The 18,504-nt window shown below is 37.6% G+C and overlaps 1 protein-coding gene across 1 annotated transcript; it reads left to right on the top strand.

Moving 5' to 3' along the window:
* Positions 1-1,991: 1,991 nt before the first annotated feature.
* On the top strand, positions 1,992-18,194 carry LOC109110052 (EMILIN-2-like). The gene is made up of 10 exons (XM_042718417.1): positions 1,992-2,124; positions 6,162-6,482; positions 6,891-7,016; positions 8,788-8,972; positions 9,087-10,991; positions 15,502-15,867; positions 15,965-16,018; positions 16,115-16,165; positions 17,230-17,367; positions 17,500-18,194. The coding sequence occupies exons 2-10, from the start codon at positions 6,346-6,348 to the stop codon at positions 17,826-17,828; spliced, it is 3,291 nt and encodes a 1,096-aa protein (XP_042574351.1). The 5' UTR covers positions 1,992-2,124; positions 6,162-6,345; the 3' UTR covers positions 17,829-18,194.
* Positions 18,195-18,504: the final 310 nt, after the last annotated feature.

Here is an 18,504-nt window from a genome sequence, read left to right as displayed (position 1 = left end):
CCAACTGTCCCTTTATAAACATTAGACCTCATGTCATCTTTCTTCACCTTCACGTTGGACCTCATGCTTATTTTTTCAAAAACTTCATACCAATCAAATCACAAGAATTCCCATGAAGTCAGCAACTCATAAAGTAGTTACATTTTTTCATGAGACTGGGTTGCCACAATCAGTGGCACCACCAGGGTGTCAGGGTCCCCTGACTAGGTTATTGCCTTGGGAAAAAGAAATCACAGGGCACCCCTTAGAATCTTCCCCCAGATGTGGTGCCCCTGGGTGCGATTAAAGTATCAAAATCAATTCAGTACACAATTTTTTTCACCATAAAGTGTAATGTTGCACCTGAGCTTTTCTGACACCTCTATTCTTGCCTGACCAGACTGCATCCCAGTCCTCCAAGGCCTTGCACATGCTTCTCACTCAAAGCTCAATTCATCTGTACACATTTGCTTAGATATTTGATTAAATAGACAGATGGGGTGATATTTGAGTATGAAGGATTGCAGCTTCTTTCAAAGACTTCTACTTAATTGCAGCAAAAGAGGAGAGCAAAGTCACGTCATGCCGGCGCTCAAGGTTATCCCTTTATCCAACATCTGAAAGCAGCAGAATTTTTTTTTTTTTTTATATATTCATTTATATATTTACTTTTTTTAACATGTCAAATAATTTAAAAAGATGAGGAATGTTCTAACAGGTCAAATCAGGTTGTGCAAGTAATATAGTTGAATTATTGTTAATGAAATCAAAGCGTGGAAGATAAAGCTATTTAATTCAAAGGGATGCATATAAGGTAACGAATGCTGTCAAAAAAGAAAGTGCTAAATACATGGAGGAGTGACAACTGTGAGTGCTGTGAAAATGTGTGGGATGTTTAAAACAATGGATTTGAATCAGTGATGGATTTGTCGAGTTCATTGAGCTGGAACATTAGGAATGTAATGATTTGAGTAATCAACAAAAAAAGTTCCTTAGACGTCATTCCCCAACAACTAACCCTCAAGTTTTAAAGGTAGGCCTACAGATAATTTAAATGAACAGATTCAAGTTTTATACGTCAGATCAATGCTGATGACGCAGACCTCAAGACAAGAGTAGGATGACGTGCTCAGACTACATCTGACAGGCGGAGATTAATTAAATGCAAGTCGTGACCCATTTCAGACATGTAGGTGGAGCAAAAGACCTGAAAAATAACATTACATTAAACAAATTATTCATTATCCTTGTGCAAATGCACTTGGTGCAATTCATTATCTCCGTTCTCCAATCTCCATCATTTTGGCTCAACTCGAACAGATGCCGGTGCCCTTTGCTTGTCTTGTTCCAGTCAGAAAGTCTTATAAATTCAGCTCATCGTTGCTATTTGTTCAGTTGCTGACAGGGACCTTCCCGCCCTAATGTAATCTTACCTCATTAACATTTTAGGTGACAAGACTGCCATGGCCCTTATCAAGAATTCATGAGTAAGGCTAATGGCCATATTAACATTTTAGAGCCAATAATTTACAGTCCTCTGTATGTCTGTTTGGGCATGTGAGGGAGAGAATGAGAAACTCTTGCTTTGTTAGTTCTCGAATGCAGTGGGTGAACAAATGCACACACATTGCGTTTGGAACAGTCTCCTCAAGGAGTACAGTACTTCCTCAAGTAGTATTAGAAAGGTTACCTGGAGTGTAGTGCTAATTAGATTCAGCTTAACACATAGGCAGCTTTTGTGCTAAAAAACGCAGTGTTTTATCCTAATTAAAGCAGCGAGATGAAACTCTCAAGCTCCACAAAGAACACGAGGCTACTTTCTGCCCATTGTTCGCATGGAGTGAGATGCTATCCATTACCTAGCCATAAACAGCGTAAGAGTCTCAGTCTCAGCGCCTCCCGTTGACACCCGCCTGTCTGAGAGGGGGCGTAGTGCTGAGAGGAGGATTTTCACACAAACAACAGAGACTAAAGACAAAGCGGCGCGGAACAAAAAAACACGTCGAGGTGGCGGTCGGTGTGGGCACAGAAGTGTGCGAGCACGGTCGGTCTGTGGGCCAATCTGTGGCGCCGAGTCCTGGCAGGGAAGGAGCAGCCTCGCGCGGTGACTCACCTTCTCTGTCAGGACAGCGGCATTATGCTGCGGTGAGTGTGTAGCAGTGATCACACCCGCCAATTACACCGAACTCAGCTCACTTTCTTCACGATAGCATATACTGTCAGCGGCACGCGGGCCAGAGGTGCTTCACATGCTGTCACCCTCGGTACAACCTGATCAGACACATTGGACAGTCGCAGCTTTAGTTGAGCCCACAAATAGGTGCTTTGTTCCAGATGCGTGAACACGGGTCACTCACGAACGCTTTCTACAATCCATTATCGTCAGTGAAACATGTCTTAACCCACAGTTTACCGAGAGATATTTTCAGTCGATTTATAAATACAGTAATATTCAAAAACTAATTAAGATGCCAGGTGCATTTCTGAGAAATGGCAGCATGAATTAAACACCTGACACATTAGCCACTAAGTTGTCAAAAGCTCCTCCTAAGGTTACCTCCTTGTATGCCAGTTGTTTTGAAAGCATATTTATTTGCCCCAAAAATATGTACAGATGAATAAAGAGTGGTAGAGCCTCTGGCAATTTGAGTTGCCTGTGGGCCCAACTCAGTTCTAGACCAAAGAGAAAACAATGCATAACAGAATTTAAAATGTGATGATATAATCTAAAATGAGCCATTCACAATTTTAATCAAATGTACTGTGCACAAATCTTACATTTATGGGATTTTTTTTTTCTTTTACAAATTTTAAGGGATACATTTTATTTTTTAAAGGACTTTTATATTTTTAAATAATGTTTTCGTTTATATAACTTATATATATATATATATATATATATATATATATATATATATATATATATATATATATATTGATAAACAGTCAAATTTATTTTTATAATGTTGTGTTTGTGGCTATTTCTGCTCAGGGTAATGTTGTTGTCAAGTTCATATAGCTGACCTATGCAATATGCTATTTTTATCATAAAAGGTCTGGTCTCAAGATTTAAGTGATCGCATGCATCTTGAGTCGTTTACAGCTAGGCAATACATGATGTGCAAGAGCACGATTTTGTAAGCCGAGACGCTCCACGCTGAGCGTTTTATGACGTTATGCGTTGAATGTTTCGTGGGTATGCACTGCCCTCTGCTGGAGCATGAACACACGGATACAGCTAAAACCAACACAAATGTAAGAGGCCGAAAAACTGTGATTTGTTTTGTTTAATCCCATTTTGTGGTAATTACCTCGTTAGCATTCACTCAGAATAGTCTAATTAATTGCATCTGCTTTGATTTAATCACGTATGTTGGTTAAGTTTGTCATCTGCCTTTATGTAGGCTACTTGACTTGAAGGTGCATTTTTAAGGAGTGTGATGAATCAGTCATAGAGAGAAGGTGTAAAAAGAACTCTGAAATTTTACTCAAGTGAACGTACAGATACTTTTATAAAATTTTATTTTATTTTAATAAAATTTATTAAAATAAATTTTTACTCAATTAAAAGTACAAGTATCTGGCCAAAAACATACTTGAGTATACGTAAAAAAGTACAACTTTAAATTGTACTCGAGTATTAAAAAAGTAGAAGAACTTTTTTCCTGACAGACAAACATATGTTTGATTAAAGGGAGAAAACAAAACAAAATGCAGTTGCACAGGTCAAACACATATATCTATTGCAACAACAAAAACATTTAAAATGCAGCACAGTGGAACACACACACACACACACACACACACACACACACATACAAAATACATGGATTGGGATTAAAAGGAAACTCTATCCTTTCCACCCTCATTCCCATATATATATCATATATATATATATATATATATATATATATATATATATATATATATATATATATATATATATATATATATATATATATGTGTGTGATTTTCATTTATCAGATGAACACAAATGAAGAGTTTTAGAAAAAAAACATCTCTCTTCATTTAATGCAAGTGTATGGGACATCCAAAAATGACACTTCAAAAACTACACAAAGTGAATATGACAGTAACTTATACAACCCCTGTTGTTGAATCAGTGTCTTAAGTAAAACGATAGACGTGTAAGAAAAAAAAATACTAATATTTTAAACTTGACTGTCTTATTACACTTTGTGTGGTTTCTGAAGTGGTCCTGTCCGCTTGCATTATATGGACTAAAAATCTTTGCTTGTGTTCATCTGATGAAAGAAAGACATAAACATCTGAGACGACATGAGAGTGAGTAAATGATGAGAGAATTTTCACTTTTGGGTGAACTATCCCTTTAAAGAGCAAGATGTGATGCAGAGTGAAACATATTCCAGACAGAATACAAGAGTGTTGAATTAATGAGAAGAGTCATGGAATTAAAACATACAAAATTAGTGTTTTGAAAGGCCCCTTTTTGTGTTGTCTATTCAACGTCACTGTCTAAAAGGATAATTAAACTTTTAATTGTTTATTTGGAGACATTTAGAGTTTTTTTCTCAGCAAATATTGATAAATAATTATTTGCGACTAATTCAATTAATTAATAAGCAAATCATGTAATTATTAAGATGAAAAAATATTAATTGGAAGTCCTAATTGCTATTCAATTTGTCATATTATTCCTTACCTGGTAATAACATCACTGAGAACATCATGAATTACAATTTAACATACAATGTTCATGTAAACACTTTTTGGAGGTTTGTAACATTTAATGTTAAAAAAACAAAAACAATCACTCCCACAAAAAATATTACTTGTATTTAAATTCTCAATCTTGTGCATTCAGCCAATGTATTACAATAGCTCTATCAAAACAGAAAGAATAATAAATAAACTTTTTTTGGGAGGGGGGAACACAACTTTGCTACCTCAATATGCTTCCTCAGATTTGATGGTGAACTTTTGAAGCCAGACATTACTTGATGAAAGTCATATTTAAAGTAGAAATGTGTGTGCTTGATGTGTGAAAACAATTATCATTGGTTCTCACGTCAAGCATGTACTTTTGAGCTTCCGTTTACCATATTAAATGTGCTAAATATAAAATAAAAATTTACTTTTCAAGATGAAATAAAATTGTAAGGAGTAAAAGTACTGTTTTTTCTTCAGAAATGTACTCAAGTACAAGTACTTCAAAAAAAAAAAAGTCCAGATCCCCCAAAATAATACTCAAGTACAGTAATCAAGTAAAATTACTCAAGTATTTTACACCCCTGGTCATAGACAATACAAGGCAGTCGGCTACCTTATGTAACTGTTTGAGGCTTTGAAGTTAGGTTCACAGAATAGGTTTACCACCTGGTTAACTGTAGTATTTTCACTCTGAAAATATTTTACATGTTCTTCCATCTAGATTCTTTATTTGTTTTAGTAGTTGGGATCATGTGGGATCACACCATGTACTTTGAAATGGTAGCACACACCCTCACAATTCTTAGTGAGGTCATGAACGTTTCCATTTATTACGTTATTTAGTACTTATGTCAAAAAAATTAAAATAGGCATAACCTCATCCTCCACCAAAAGCCATGATCTGTGTGTGTGTGTCTGTGGGTATACAGTTTCGCTTATCTCAGAAATGTATCCATCTCTGTCAGCAATGGGGAGGTTCAAATCAATCACCTATCTATCTATCTATCTATCTATCTATCTATCTATCTATCTATCTATCTATCTATCTATCTATCTATCTATCTATCTATCTATCTATCTGTCTGTCTATCTGTCTGTCTGTCTGTCTGTCTGTGCATAAATAATGCATCCATCTGCACATTTATCTATATTACTCAATGATCAGTATTTTGAAGCCAAGACGTTTTTCTTAACCACTATTACTCAATCCATGCCATCAGATGAGCAAAAATAGCAATGTGGTTGATTGTGTAAAGTGTTTTTGCAACTGTGTAAACAAATCGAACGAAAAGCATTTCTCTTCACTTGTGTTTTTGACGAGCTTTACGTTACGTGATCACCAAGCAATAGTTTACTGTGACAGAGATAAAGGCAGATGTTTTCAATTGAGCTCGGAAACTGTGTTCATTTACGCTTGGTGGGGTGTGCAGGGGCGCTATTGTTTTTTTGATGACTTCCCCTACCCCCATCTACCCCCTTCTTTCGGATAGGCGGCGAACTGAACCCCTGCAGACTAGAGTCCACCTTCAGTTTCTCGGACTTCCTCGAACTTTGTCAAACTTAGCAGTAAGTTGGACGCGCGCTCTTTATTCTCTGGCCTCCAGAGGCTGAAACACTACTCGACTCTTCTCGCTCTGACTCTGTGCAGGCTTTTGGCTGCTTTGTTTTTAGACAATGAATTGCCAGCCACATTTCCCTGGAGTACAGTTATCAGTTTTATTTATCATAAGCTTTTCTATCGCTCATGGATATCCGTCAAGTCTGTTTCAGGGCAGCCCATATTCAGGAGCCGTTCACAGGCACAGAAACAAGTAAGTTGCTTCAGAAGTTTACAGTGTATTCTTGTATGATGTTCTCTGTATCTCAAAATAGACTAATTATTTAACTCACAGCAAACTCCTGGGGTGACATTTTAATGCTTTTGTTTGGTTCTCTGATCGATTTATTGAACATTCCTCCGCGGCGTTTAACATTTCAATGGTTCTTTTCAGGCTGGTTAAAACAATTGCTTTTATTTTCAAAAGAACATCATTTTCACTTTAATTCCACTTTAATCATTTTCACTTTTCAATTGTGTCACATTCAGAGTTTGCTGTCAGCCGTCAGTGATTAAAATATAGCCTAGTGTGGAAAAATGCTTGATATTTGTTAGGTTTTTCCTTTACACTCAAATTCTTTTCCTTCTTCTTCTTCTTATTTTGAATCTGTGTATTATACAGAAACTGGTGCGCTTTTATTGTCCAAAAGAACGTAAGCTGCGCAGTTCAAGGCAGCGTGGAAAGTCACGTTGAACCTGAAGCCGCGCGCTGTCCCGAGCATCAGCCTGACTGTGAGCCACAGATGATGTAAGTACTCAAGAGACCGGGAGGGGCGTGTGGAAGTACTGATGTTCGGTACTTCTCATGCTCCGAACTCAGACACTATGCCAAATAGCCTACATGATTCACGTACCAGTTACACATACCCCCGGTTTCACAGAAAAGGCTTAAGTCCCAGACTAAAATGTAGCCTAAGTCTTAGCTGTTTCAACAGAAAGAAACTTGCCCTGATTGATCTTAAAATATATCAATGCCTTTGTTTTGTCTCAAGAGGGACACCAGTAATGTTGTTGTTTTTTTAAGGCACGTTTTAAAAAATTACTTTAATGTCCTAATTGAACTATATGGCCTAATCCTGGCTTAGACCCTGTCTGTGAAACCAGGACATTTAATAGATGACACTAATGTGACTTTACTTTTATGACGTAAACAAGATCTATAAACAAGATTTTAATATTCACTGGCCAATTTGTTTAAATTATTGCAGCGCAAACACTGAAAAGCATTCTGGATCAGAGTGTGATTGGAACGGAGTGACAGAGATCATAGGGTTCTGTAATCACTCTGGAATTAATCACTATGGATTTTCCAGAACACGTTTTTTTTTTCTTCGATTTCTTTCCCAGAAAGCACATGTTCTCTGCTCCTCCTCAACAATCACATACTCTGGTCTGGAATGACTGAAACTCAAGCAGTTATACAGTTAAACAGTAAACTATATCAGTATTCAATACTATATATCAGCACTCTAATTGGAGCTGTTTTTTTTTTTTTTTTTAATGATTAAGTGCTTTAACTTTTAAAGATTGTGCCGTTTTTGTAGCACTGCCAAGAGTTTGGTACAAGATGTACTCAAGCTGTTTACTTTAGTTGGCTAGCTAACATTTTGTTTCAGATGTCACTGACAACAGGTCAGTTTTGCTTATTTATGTAGTAAACAGTTAGATTAAAAGGCACATTGAAGATATTTGCCTAGTCCATTGAAAGTCCCAGTCTGGATTGTTATGACAGAATTGTGATGTTTTATGTAAAATGTTACTCAAACTATTTCACAAACTGAAGTTCCTTACTGCACTACTGCCACAATAATTTATGTAAGCTGTTGTTTGCTTTAAAAGGCCATTGAGTTAGACTGGTGTTTGATTAATTGAATATGTGGAGACTGGGAGGAATTTAAGCATCAAGATGAAATAATTATAATGGCATTGTAACATATACATACACTCAAAGCTTTTAAAACAGCTTTTGAGTAGCCAGTTTAATATAGATTATACTTCAGTGATGAATGTTGTATGATTTCATTCTTGTTCTAAACTCATGTGAGGAATTTAAAGCTGCCATATATGGCTTTGTCCAAATACTCGCTTTTGTTCTTGAAGCATTTCACCAAGAGTTCTGAAGCAACTGTGATATTAATCGTTTGGCTCAGCTTGTTGTGGCATAAGAACTAGAATGATTGCACTTCTAATTGCAGCATTATCCATCAGAAATAACAAGATCAACATCATTAAGTGAAGCTGAACAGACTAGGCCAGAAGACTCTTCTTATTAATCCCTCTCAGTCTGCGCAAGTTAACACTTGCCTTTACATTTGCTTTCATGATATAATAGGGGCAAAGCTTCATGGTCCATTACTCACAGTTCAAAGTAATAGCAATAAGTGGCCTAAGCTTATAAAGGATGGTGCGAGCAAATCAAGATTTGTTGAGTCAAGTTGTTTCATTGTTTGTTTTTGTTTTTGACATTTCAGTTCATGTAAAAGGCCATCCTAATCAAGGTTTTTTTTCTTTTTCTTCAGATACCGTACTCAGTTTCGGCCCACTTACAAGATAGCATACAAGACTGTGACCGAGCTGGAATGGAGGTGCTGCCCAGGGTACCAGGGCCCAGACTGCAGAGAACTGAAAGGCTCTCCAAATGGACAGACGGCATATCCACAATCGTACCGACAGCCACAGCATGGACAAACTCGACCTGCACAAAGTATGTCATCAGGATATGTTCCAGACATTGAGGAGTATTTAAAATGTTTTTTAATTATTAAAATTCCTTAGGTTTTTTTTTTTTTAAGTTTTTATTTGTACTTTGTTACCACAGGGCCAGAACGACGAGAAACTGGACAATATCATATCAGACAAACAGCTGACAAAACCCGCATATTAGAGGAAGAAGTGCAGCGCCTTTCACAGACAGTTCTGGATCTTCAAGCAGCCATGACAGGTATGGCTGAAAACCTGAGGACAGACTTACAAGAGGACACCAGCAAGATGCTCATTACCCTCCTCAATGACAGGACTTCACCTGACAGCGCAAGAACAGGAGGCACGGAGGAGAGTGTGGTGCATCTGGATGGCCACCAGGCAATGAGAGGCCGCACCCATGGAGAAAGAGAAATGGAGACATTGTTGGCCAGGCTCAACGATATGACAGATGCTCTCAAAAGCAAAGACGAAGCTCTTGAGGAACTGCGGGGAACAGTGACAGGGCATGACGGGCAGATACGAATGCTTATGGATAGTTCCTCTCAAGGCCTACCAATCACAGGTACGGCTGCTCCAGATATAGACACTCTTCAGACATATGTTGATGGGAAATTTGAGAAGCTCAAGAAGGAGCTTGTTGTAAACATGGAAGAAGAGATGGCCAAGCTGAAAAATGCATGTGATGAAAAGATTCAGTCTCTTCCAAAAACATGTGAAGATGGAAAGGACAGCAGCTATGTTAGCCTTACTGATCTAGTGCACAACAAGGAAGCTGAGCTTAGAAAGGAGATCCGTGAGCTACGGTTGGAATTGTCCATGTCAGATGGTGTAGTGCGCCCAAACCGACAAACAACCATTGGAAAAGACGATGGTGACTACGATGACTTGAAGAAGGAACTTATTCGAGTGGCAGAGGCCCATCGTGTCCTTAATGCCAGAGTGGACAATGAGCTAGAGCATTTGTCCTCACTGAAGATAGAAGATGTACTCGGTTCGCAATTAGAGGACCTGGAGGACAGGATGAACGTCACTGAGAGGAACGCTGAGACTTATTGCTTTTATGTGGATGAAAAACTTACCAAGGAAATCAAGGATGAAGTAGCTATGCTACGTCAACTCCTGGACCAGAAACTCAATGCTGTGCAGGATCAGTTCACTTCCATGTTGATCGATATGAGAAACAACTCCCTCCCGGAAACGTCTAGCGATTCTGTCGATGCACTGCAAATTCAAGTCAGTGCTAACAGGTACCTTATAAAGGGGTTGGAGGATAAGTTTAATGCAATTGGGCAGATATGCTCAACCGACTGCAAAACCAACCTACCCACCGAATCCCAAAAGCCAGAAGGTCTGGATAGTCTTGTAAAGGACGTAACACTTTGTAGAAATGATCTGGATGTCTTACGTTCTGATTTTGTGAACAACATAGCAAGGCTTCACGCATTAGAGGATACTGTAAAAATGTCACCTGAAAAACAGTTTATTAATGCACATATTCAGGACACCCGCAAAAGAATGAATGCTTTGACTGACAATGTTAATGGCTTGACTGGAGCTATAACGGGATTGGGAGACACAGTTAGCAAATTTAGCCAAGACCTTCACACACTGAACTCCTCATGTTGCCAGCAGGTAAGCAGTTCCCCCCTTTGGGTAGAAACTGGTGAACCAATCCACAACCAGATGAAGGAGCTAAAAGACCAAGTGGATGCACTAAACGCTCGAGTGACCATGGAGTTGAGTGTGTGTAAGTTCAACACAACTGGAGTAGTTGAAGGTGTCTCGGCGGTGGACGATAGGGTGACTGCTCTGGAGAAGATCTGTGGAAGCCTTGATGGTGACAGGAACAATATCCAGGGCCTTTCAGGGGAATTGGAGAGTAAGGTGTCACAGATGAACAGCACCCTGGGCAGTCATTCAGGAGCGATCACAGCTCTTCAAAACTCCCTTCTGAATTTTCAGAGTCAGCTAGCAGGAATGGCTAAGCAGATCCATAAGGACCATGCAAGTAGAGACCAAGGTAAGCTTTCATGTTTAGTGGCAAAATGAGGGAGCCACAGAAACCAGTTTTTATGTTTTTAGCCAGTTAGTGTTGGGAAATAGAAATTGAAGTACCTGAAAGTCAGTCTTTGTATTTGCATTCTGATTTGTAACCACCAATATTTTTGTTTACATCTTTTGGGATTTGCTACCAAATGGTATTTTTAGTAAACTAACAGTTTGGGGTATGTTGCATGCTATGTTTTGCAGTGTATCCTTTCTCCATATTGAACCAATAATACAATAACCTATATGCCCCCAAGCCGTTGAGAGGCAGGGGGCCAGCAAAGGTTTCATGTGCCTTTTGTATGTGCCTGTAATATGTTAAAACAACAGTTACGCACTTCAGAATGGATCCCTTTGCTTTTTATGCTCACAAATCCATAAGTAACATAGTTTGAACCTATTTCTAAAAAAATCTCAGTACATATGCTGTCTTTAGTGTTCAGTGGTTTTATGAGTGGAGGAGTTGTGTGGTCTATCTTTTTGTCATGCCCAGCTTTCTCCGCCTATAACATTGAGAACTGGCGAGCGAGTTCAGTTGCAGGCAGGTCTGGTACTCATTAAGCTCCAAAGTCAACTTGAGGGCCTCAGGAGGTGATGAATTCCCACACCCCTCTGCAGATGTTCAGCTATGAGACGACTGTGATGTCACTAGAGAACGCAAATTCTCTTAAACTCCCATTAAAGGGTGATGTCATCATTCCTGATAAGGGCGGAGGTCCGTCTTTTGCAAAAACAAAAGCTGTTTTTTCCATGAACTGTGTCTAAACAGTAACTGTGCCAAAGCGGCCATTGTTAAAGATCTATATATATATTTAAATGTAAGGGACTTTAACATTTAACCTCAAATAATGAATAAAATACTTCCAGTACTAATTATTCAGCAGTGCAGTAACAACCTTCTGGAATATAGGCCCACACCCAGAGCAAAATATGGCAGTTTATTTCTTTTAAGTGAATCAAAAGCATACAGTGCAATGTGCGACTCCCTATGAATGACTCTTTTCACTCGGTTCTTTTTAGTGACTCAAAAGCATACAGCTTTTGATTCCTGAATGAATGATTCTTATGAACCGGTTCTTTTTTAGTGAATCAAAAGTATACAGCACAACCTGTGTAATCCGATTCCTGAACAAATGACTCTTATGATTATTTTCAGTGAATCAAAGACACACATTGCAACCAGTGTAGACTGCCGAACTAATGACTCTTATGAGCCGGATCTTTTTAGTGAATCGGACACATACAGCGGAATTATGAGACTTAAATCATCTGGTTGTCAATATGACAATGTGTTGTGTATAATTAAAGATATACACAACAAGCTTTAAATATTTTACCTCCGATTTTGTTTGGTTAGTGTTATGGTTTAATGTATAGTAAAACATTAAGGACAATTATTGGACTGCATTCAAGTACCAAAATAATCAGTAATGGAACCATTAAGGAACAGGTATCATTAAAAGAATCCATAGATTTATTTTTGATTCCTATCCCTACTTGTGGTACATGATACAGTTAAAACTTTCAAGTCAGAAACACAATAGACCTTATCCCTGAATAGCTTCAGCATTACTCAAACTCTTTGGCCGCTGATCATGGCAGAGGCACATTGCACAATTCAGGAACGGCCCATCCAGCTGTGTCTCTGTGATGAAGCGAATAAGCTCGGTTTCACTGGTAATTTACTCTAATGGATCTTCATTGATTTTTTTTAATATAAATGGTTCAAGGCATCAATTAAGCCGGGGAATGTTTGAGGGCTGCATAAAAAACACTCTCAACTCATTATTCTGGCCACGAATCAGACATGTTCAGAAAACAACTCACTGTTTGCTTTGGAGACAATGACTTAATTTCAGTTCTTGTATTCATCTTGATCCATTTCCATGTTCTGTGGAAAAATTTGCAAGACAATGACGTTGTTGTTTAGCATTCTTCTGATACCCCCAAAAATGGATGTGAACTTTGAATAGTGTCCCTTTCCTCTACACATGCTTATCAGCCATGTCCTCACGCTTTTCTCTCTCTTCCTGCTGATTGATATCTCTGGGTCAGAGGATGTCAAGGAAGCTCTTTCCTGCTCTCACCAAATGTGTTTCTACTCTTGTTTTATATTATGTAACATTGTGTGAAGATAAACAGACTTTTAAGTGCCAGACCTAGGTATGTTTTGAAGCATGGCAGCTGGTTTGAGCTGGTTTAAGTTAAGCTGAGCAGGAGCTAGTTGCTTAGGACCAGCACATAACCAGCATAAACCAGCTCAAGACTGGCTTTTAACCAGCATATGCTGATTTTTTCAACAGGGTTGAATGTATTCCCAGCTGGTTTCAGGTTAAAGTTTCCCTCTCTGGGTCCAGGAGCCCATGTGGAAGTTCTCGGATTGGATCAGGCCAGAATCGGGAGGTCTGGTCATTACAGCAGAGTCCAACTTTAGTTGTTTCACTTGGTGTTTGTTTGTGTTCATGTTTCCATGCACAAAATCACCACACCCCACAGAGCTTTTTGCCTTCCAATCCTAAAACTGTCAACAAAAAGGCCATTCAGAATCAGTCTTTCGTTCCTCAGCTATATATGTCTTAAAATATGGCTCTCCACATCACAGAGTGGTGAATCCCTAATTTCAGTTGAGTGTTTCTAACTCATTAAACCCATAGTTCTGAGTATTTAAAATCAGCATGTCCGTGATTTACTCTGAAACATGTGTTTGTGTTGCTGCCGTTAGGCATTATGTGTGTGATGAGTCTGTTATTTGCTCAGAATGCCAAACAGACTTGTGGGAAACACACAGATAGATGCTTATTATCTCTTGGGAGATGAAATGTATGTGGGAGGGAATATGTTTGTGTGAAATCGGATATTTGAACAGACAAACGGTACTGACGCATTATTTTAGCTATGTCCATTTTGCCATTTTGAGCTGATTAGCTTAGAAGTGAACCCATGGGACACAAGGTCCGCCCCTCTTTTGAATCACTTCCCACAACAGCCAATCAAATTCAGAGTCCAAATAGACCCTAATGTCAGAAATGACGCATTACACTTCTCAATTTAGACAGCAGCATCTGGTAGGACAGGGAAGTAGTTTTCTCGCATCGCTGTAGAAAAGCTTGTAATCCATTGAGAGCAAAAAGGGATTAAAAAGAGAAAATGTGAGGTTTTGGAAAAGAGTGTGAGATGTGCGAGATCTTTAAGGCTGGAAGTGCGAGATGAAAAAAAAAAAAGATTTTCTCCCTCATTAGACTCTGAGCTGACAGCAGCATGTAAAGAACGAAAGACTTTGTAAACAAGATGCACTGCGAAGTTCAAAAACACTTGAATTGAACATTAAAGCTTTAAAGAAGCACTGGTGTGAGTACTTTGGCAAAGTTTGGCTGAAATCAGAGGTTAAATGGCACTAAAATGCTTTATAGATGCTTTAGGGGGGTCTTCTATGGAAGACCAAAACTATTTACCAGCATTTTTCAAAAGATATGCTTTTATTTAAAAATGATAGTGAGTAAATGTCATTATTTTTTCAAAAATACATTAAAAATGTGTTACACATTTAGAAAATCTTTTGAAATTACACCCCTAATGGAATTAATAATTGAAATTACTCAATGAGAATTTATTTTGATATTTTTGGATGGGTATAAAATAATATCAGTTTCACACATTTGTCCTTAATGGAAAAAAGAACTCATTAAACGAATGAAAATAAACACACACATACCTTTAATAATTCAAAAACTGTAAACCATTATTATTACTTTTAAGAAATAAAGCGTATGTATTTATAGTGTAGTTTTTATTTTGTGCTACCGAATGAGTCATTTTTGGAAAAAATTCTTGAAAAGTTTCGCAAATCCTTTTGAAATCAATATGAATATGAAGCAACTAATTTCTAAGAACTTGCACGTGTTTTAGATATTCTTTAAAGGTTTTTTGTTTTCTATATTGTGGACATTCTTACACTAGAACATGTAGGGTCATCAAGATTTGTTTTTGGAAGAAATTATTAATACACCAAGGTTGTATTAAATTGATCAAAATTGAAACGCAAGGCATTTATAATTTTACAAAAGATTTGTATTGTAAATAAATGCAGTTCTTTTAAACTTTATATTCCTAACATATATATAAAAAATGGTTTCCACAAAATATTTAAGCAGCACAATTGTTTTCAACATTTACTATGTTTACCTGCATCCTCATAATGCGATTATAATGAGATTTATGCAATATATTTTGAACTTTACCTCGTGTAAACAATACTTTGATCATAATTGTAGCAACCATAATTGTAGTACAATATGTGCTGTATGCTAATGTTTGTCAGTTTACCGGTGTGTAAGAATGTCCACAATAAAGAAAATTAATTTGGTCAAATAAATGCAGACTTCCCTTAGAAACATGCAAAAATGTTACCAACACTAAACTTTGTAACTCTGTGGTTTGAATGGTATATTTTTTGTCCATCCTAAATCCCTCTTTCTTTTTCGCAGGACTGCTTTTTCGGCAAGAGAGACCTGCGTTTGGCCCTGACACTCGAGCTCCTACACAACCCATGAGACCTTACGTTCCTCACATCCACATACCTTTGATCATACCACACAGAACAGTGCCATCCCCGACCAGCCGTCCTCATGTGCGCCAGCCACATGTCCCACACCAGCCCTACTTCCCTCAGCCACCCGGCAGCCCCAGGCATCCCATCCACCCCGTACCACCCCACCAACCAGCCGTACACCAGCCAGTGGTGGTCACAGGGCAAGCCGGCCCACCTGGGTATATGAACAGAGTCACGGTCAGACGGGATCAAAGCTCAGAGGACTCAAAAACACCTTTGAAGGGATTTGCAGGTGCTCCAGGTATGAAGTAGAATTATTAAAAGATTTTGGAATTTTGGAAGCTCATGCTTAAAGCGTCAAAATATTATTATTATTATTATTTTTTTCTTGTCCATAGGTTATCGAACTGTCAATCCGGTCTCATATAATACCAAACAGTCTCGGCCAGAAGGTGTCTTTTTTCTTTATTTTTAGTGTTTGCTTCATGACATATTTTTTGTAAAATTGTTATCATTTACAGAATTATGACTATTAATTCTCGTTCCAGCTGCCCATGTCCCATACAATCCTGCATATCAAAGGCCCATTGCAACTCCAGGTAACGAGTAATAATGTACTGTAATAAAGTAGTTAAAACTGCTTTAAATTATATTGTACAATTCAAAGGCCAAAAATATGAAAAAAAAGAAAAAAAAGAAAAAGATTTTTAAATATTCAAACCGTTCACAATTTTGTCACAAAATTAACTTTGGAAAGTTCCTTGACAGTGTCTGGTAACTTTATTAGGAACTGTAACATAACACATTGGAAAGTGGAGCTGTGAGAATGATAGCCTGACCTTCACTGATGAAAGAGATGAGCATGAATCATATAAAAGAAATACTGTCAAGAAAACTGTCTCAACGTGGGTGTCTTCTAATGTCTTTACCTCAATGGAAATTTCATTAAGGATGCCTATTATTTTTTTCCCAGAGCATCAATTTAGAGACTACAAAATGAAAGAATGAGAAACAATAATCACATTGTCGTCATGTTCTTGAAAAAGGTGCTGTTAGAGACATCATGCTGATCACTGCCAAAAATCCTTTTCTTAACCAGTATTTTTGTCTATTTTTTCATATTTCAATCATAAACTTTCTGCTTTAAACAATGAATCTGTCAAATAAGTAATAGAAACAAGTCAAAGGCAAAACTATATATATATATATATATATATATATATATATATAAAATCTCAATATAAGAAATGTAATAGAAACATATTATATGAAAAACATGCAGAGCTTACATTACATGCCAACTAACTGAAGTAAAATAAGTTTAAATTGAAGAACTAAAATGACTAAAAATAAACGGAAATAAAATAAAGCTACATATTTAGAAAAATATTGCAAAACCCTAACCCTAACTAAAATTAAAATTGAAAATATAAAAGCTAATTTAAAATATAAATAAATAGTTCTATATAAATAACACTTTTCTAAAGTAATTAGTCTAAAGTAAATACTACTTAGAAAAATTCTGCTTTTCTGTTGTGCTGTTTGGAAGAAAAATAAATAATAAAAGTACATGGCCAAGGAAGATATTTTGGACTCTGTGTGTAATGATCAAAACATACTTTTCAAGAATGTGATGTTGATACATGTCTCTTCTTCACAATAGTGTCCCAGCAGAACTCCTTGACAGACCCATTTTCTTTCTCTGCTGGCCTCACACGGCAGATGTTCTCAGGGGACTTCGGTATCATTTGCTTTGATAGGGTGCTCGTCAATGACGGAGGACACTATAACCCTCAAACAGGTAAACTGAAACTCAATTTAATAACCCGTCTGTAAGATAAACATGTTTAGATTAGTAGTTTTACTACAAGAAACCAATTTAATAAGCTTTATATCCTATTTGGCTGCTGATGTTGCTCCTCCCTCTCTGTAGGGATCTTTATGGTGCCCGCTGATGGCCGTTATCTGGTGAGCGCTGTTCTAACAGCTCCGCGGGGTGAGCATGCAGAAGCCGTGCTCTCAGTGTCCAATCGCAGCGTGCAGAAGTTGGACACAGCGGGTTACTGGAGTGGCCACCCACGGCTGACCCGGGATCAGTGCATGTGTGGGGGGTCTGCGTCCTTTAGCCTCATCCTCCCACTCCGGCAAGGTGACACCGTGGCCTTGGTGCGCACTGCCGGGAAACTGGCGATCTCTGATTCTAGAGAGATCCTCTCCACCTTCAGCGCTATATTCCTATACTCGCCTCAAGCCACGAGATAACCCCATCACTGAGAGGGATGCTAACGTGACTTTTAACACAACATTTCTGCAAAAATAGATTTTTAAAGGTGGAAATTGGAATGTGTTTGAGGTGGTAAAATATCAATCACGAATGCACTCGCACAATCACAAAGAAAAAAAGAGCATACCATTAGATTCTAGTAGTATATGTGCAACAATCTATATAGTTTTTTTTTTTTATTGTGATCTTAAAATATCTATAAAATGTAAAAGGTTTATATATTTTTTGCAACGTTAAATTAACAAATGCATATTTTTTATTTAGAACAGTTCAGTTTGAATATCACTTCTTTTACAACCAATATTTTTTATCTATAAAAAAATAAATAAATAATCTACCATGATGTAAGGGCTTGTGCACATTATTTTCAGGGTGTTGGATACATTTTTCCCCCCAAATGATGATCAAAATATGCACATCTGCGGTGTAAAATTTATTTAGCACATTTTGTTTTAAATGCACTTTGGGTGAGACAATAAAAAAATAATAGAGACTGTAAAATACACATTTGGGCTTGTAAATTAAAAACTGATCTGTCGTCTTTTGCAGTAAGCCTACATTATTTCACATTTAAAATGAGTAAAAACAATAAAACTAATTTTCCCCACAAACTGGGTTTTTGTGCCACATATTAAACTTACACTAAACACACCC

The sequence above is a fragment of the Cyprinus carpio genome, chromosome B2 (assembly GCF_018340385.1).
Source record: "Cyprinus carpio isolate SPL01 chromosome B2, ASM1834038v1, whole genome shotgun sequence".
In the NCBI taxonomy this organism is placed as follows: Eukaryota; Metazoa; Chordata; class Actinopteri; order Cypriniformes; family Cyprinidae; genus Cyprinus; species Cyprinus carpio.
The sequence above is the reverse complement of the archived record's forward strand: the minus strand, read 5'-3'. Positions and strand labels throughout refer to the sequence as shown.

Excerpts from the sequence above, each read along its gene's own strand:
- LOC109110052 (XM_042718417.1), top strand. The coding sequence starts at position 6,346 with ATGAATTGCCAGCCACATTTCCCTGGAGTACAGTTATCAGTTTTATTT. Across the intron at positions 6,483-6,890 it reads GTTCACAGGCACAGAAACAA|AAACTGGTGCGCTTTTATTG; the intron begins GTAAGTTGCTTC and ends TGTATTATACAG. Across the intron at positions 8,973-9,086 it reads ACAAACTCGACCTGCACAAA|GGCCAGAACGACGAGAAACT; the intron begins GTATGTCATCAG and ends TTGTTACCACAG.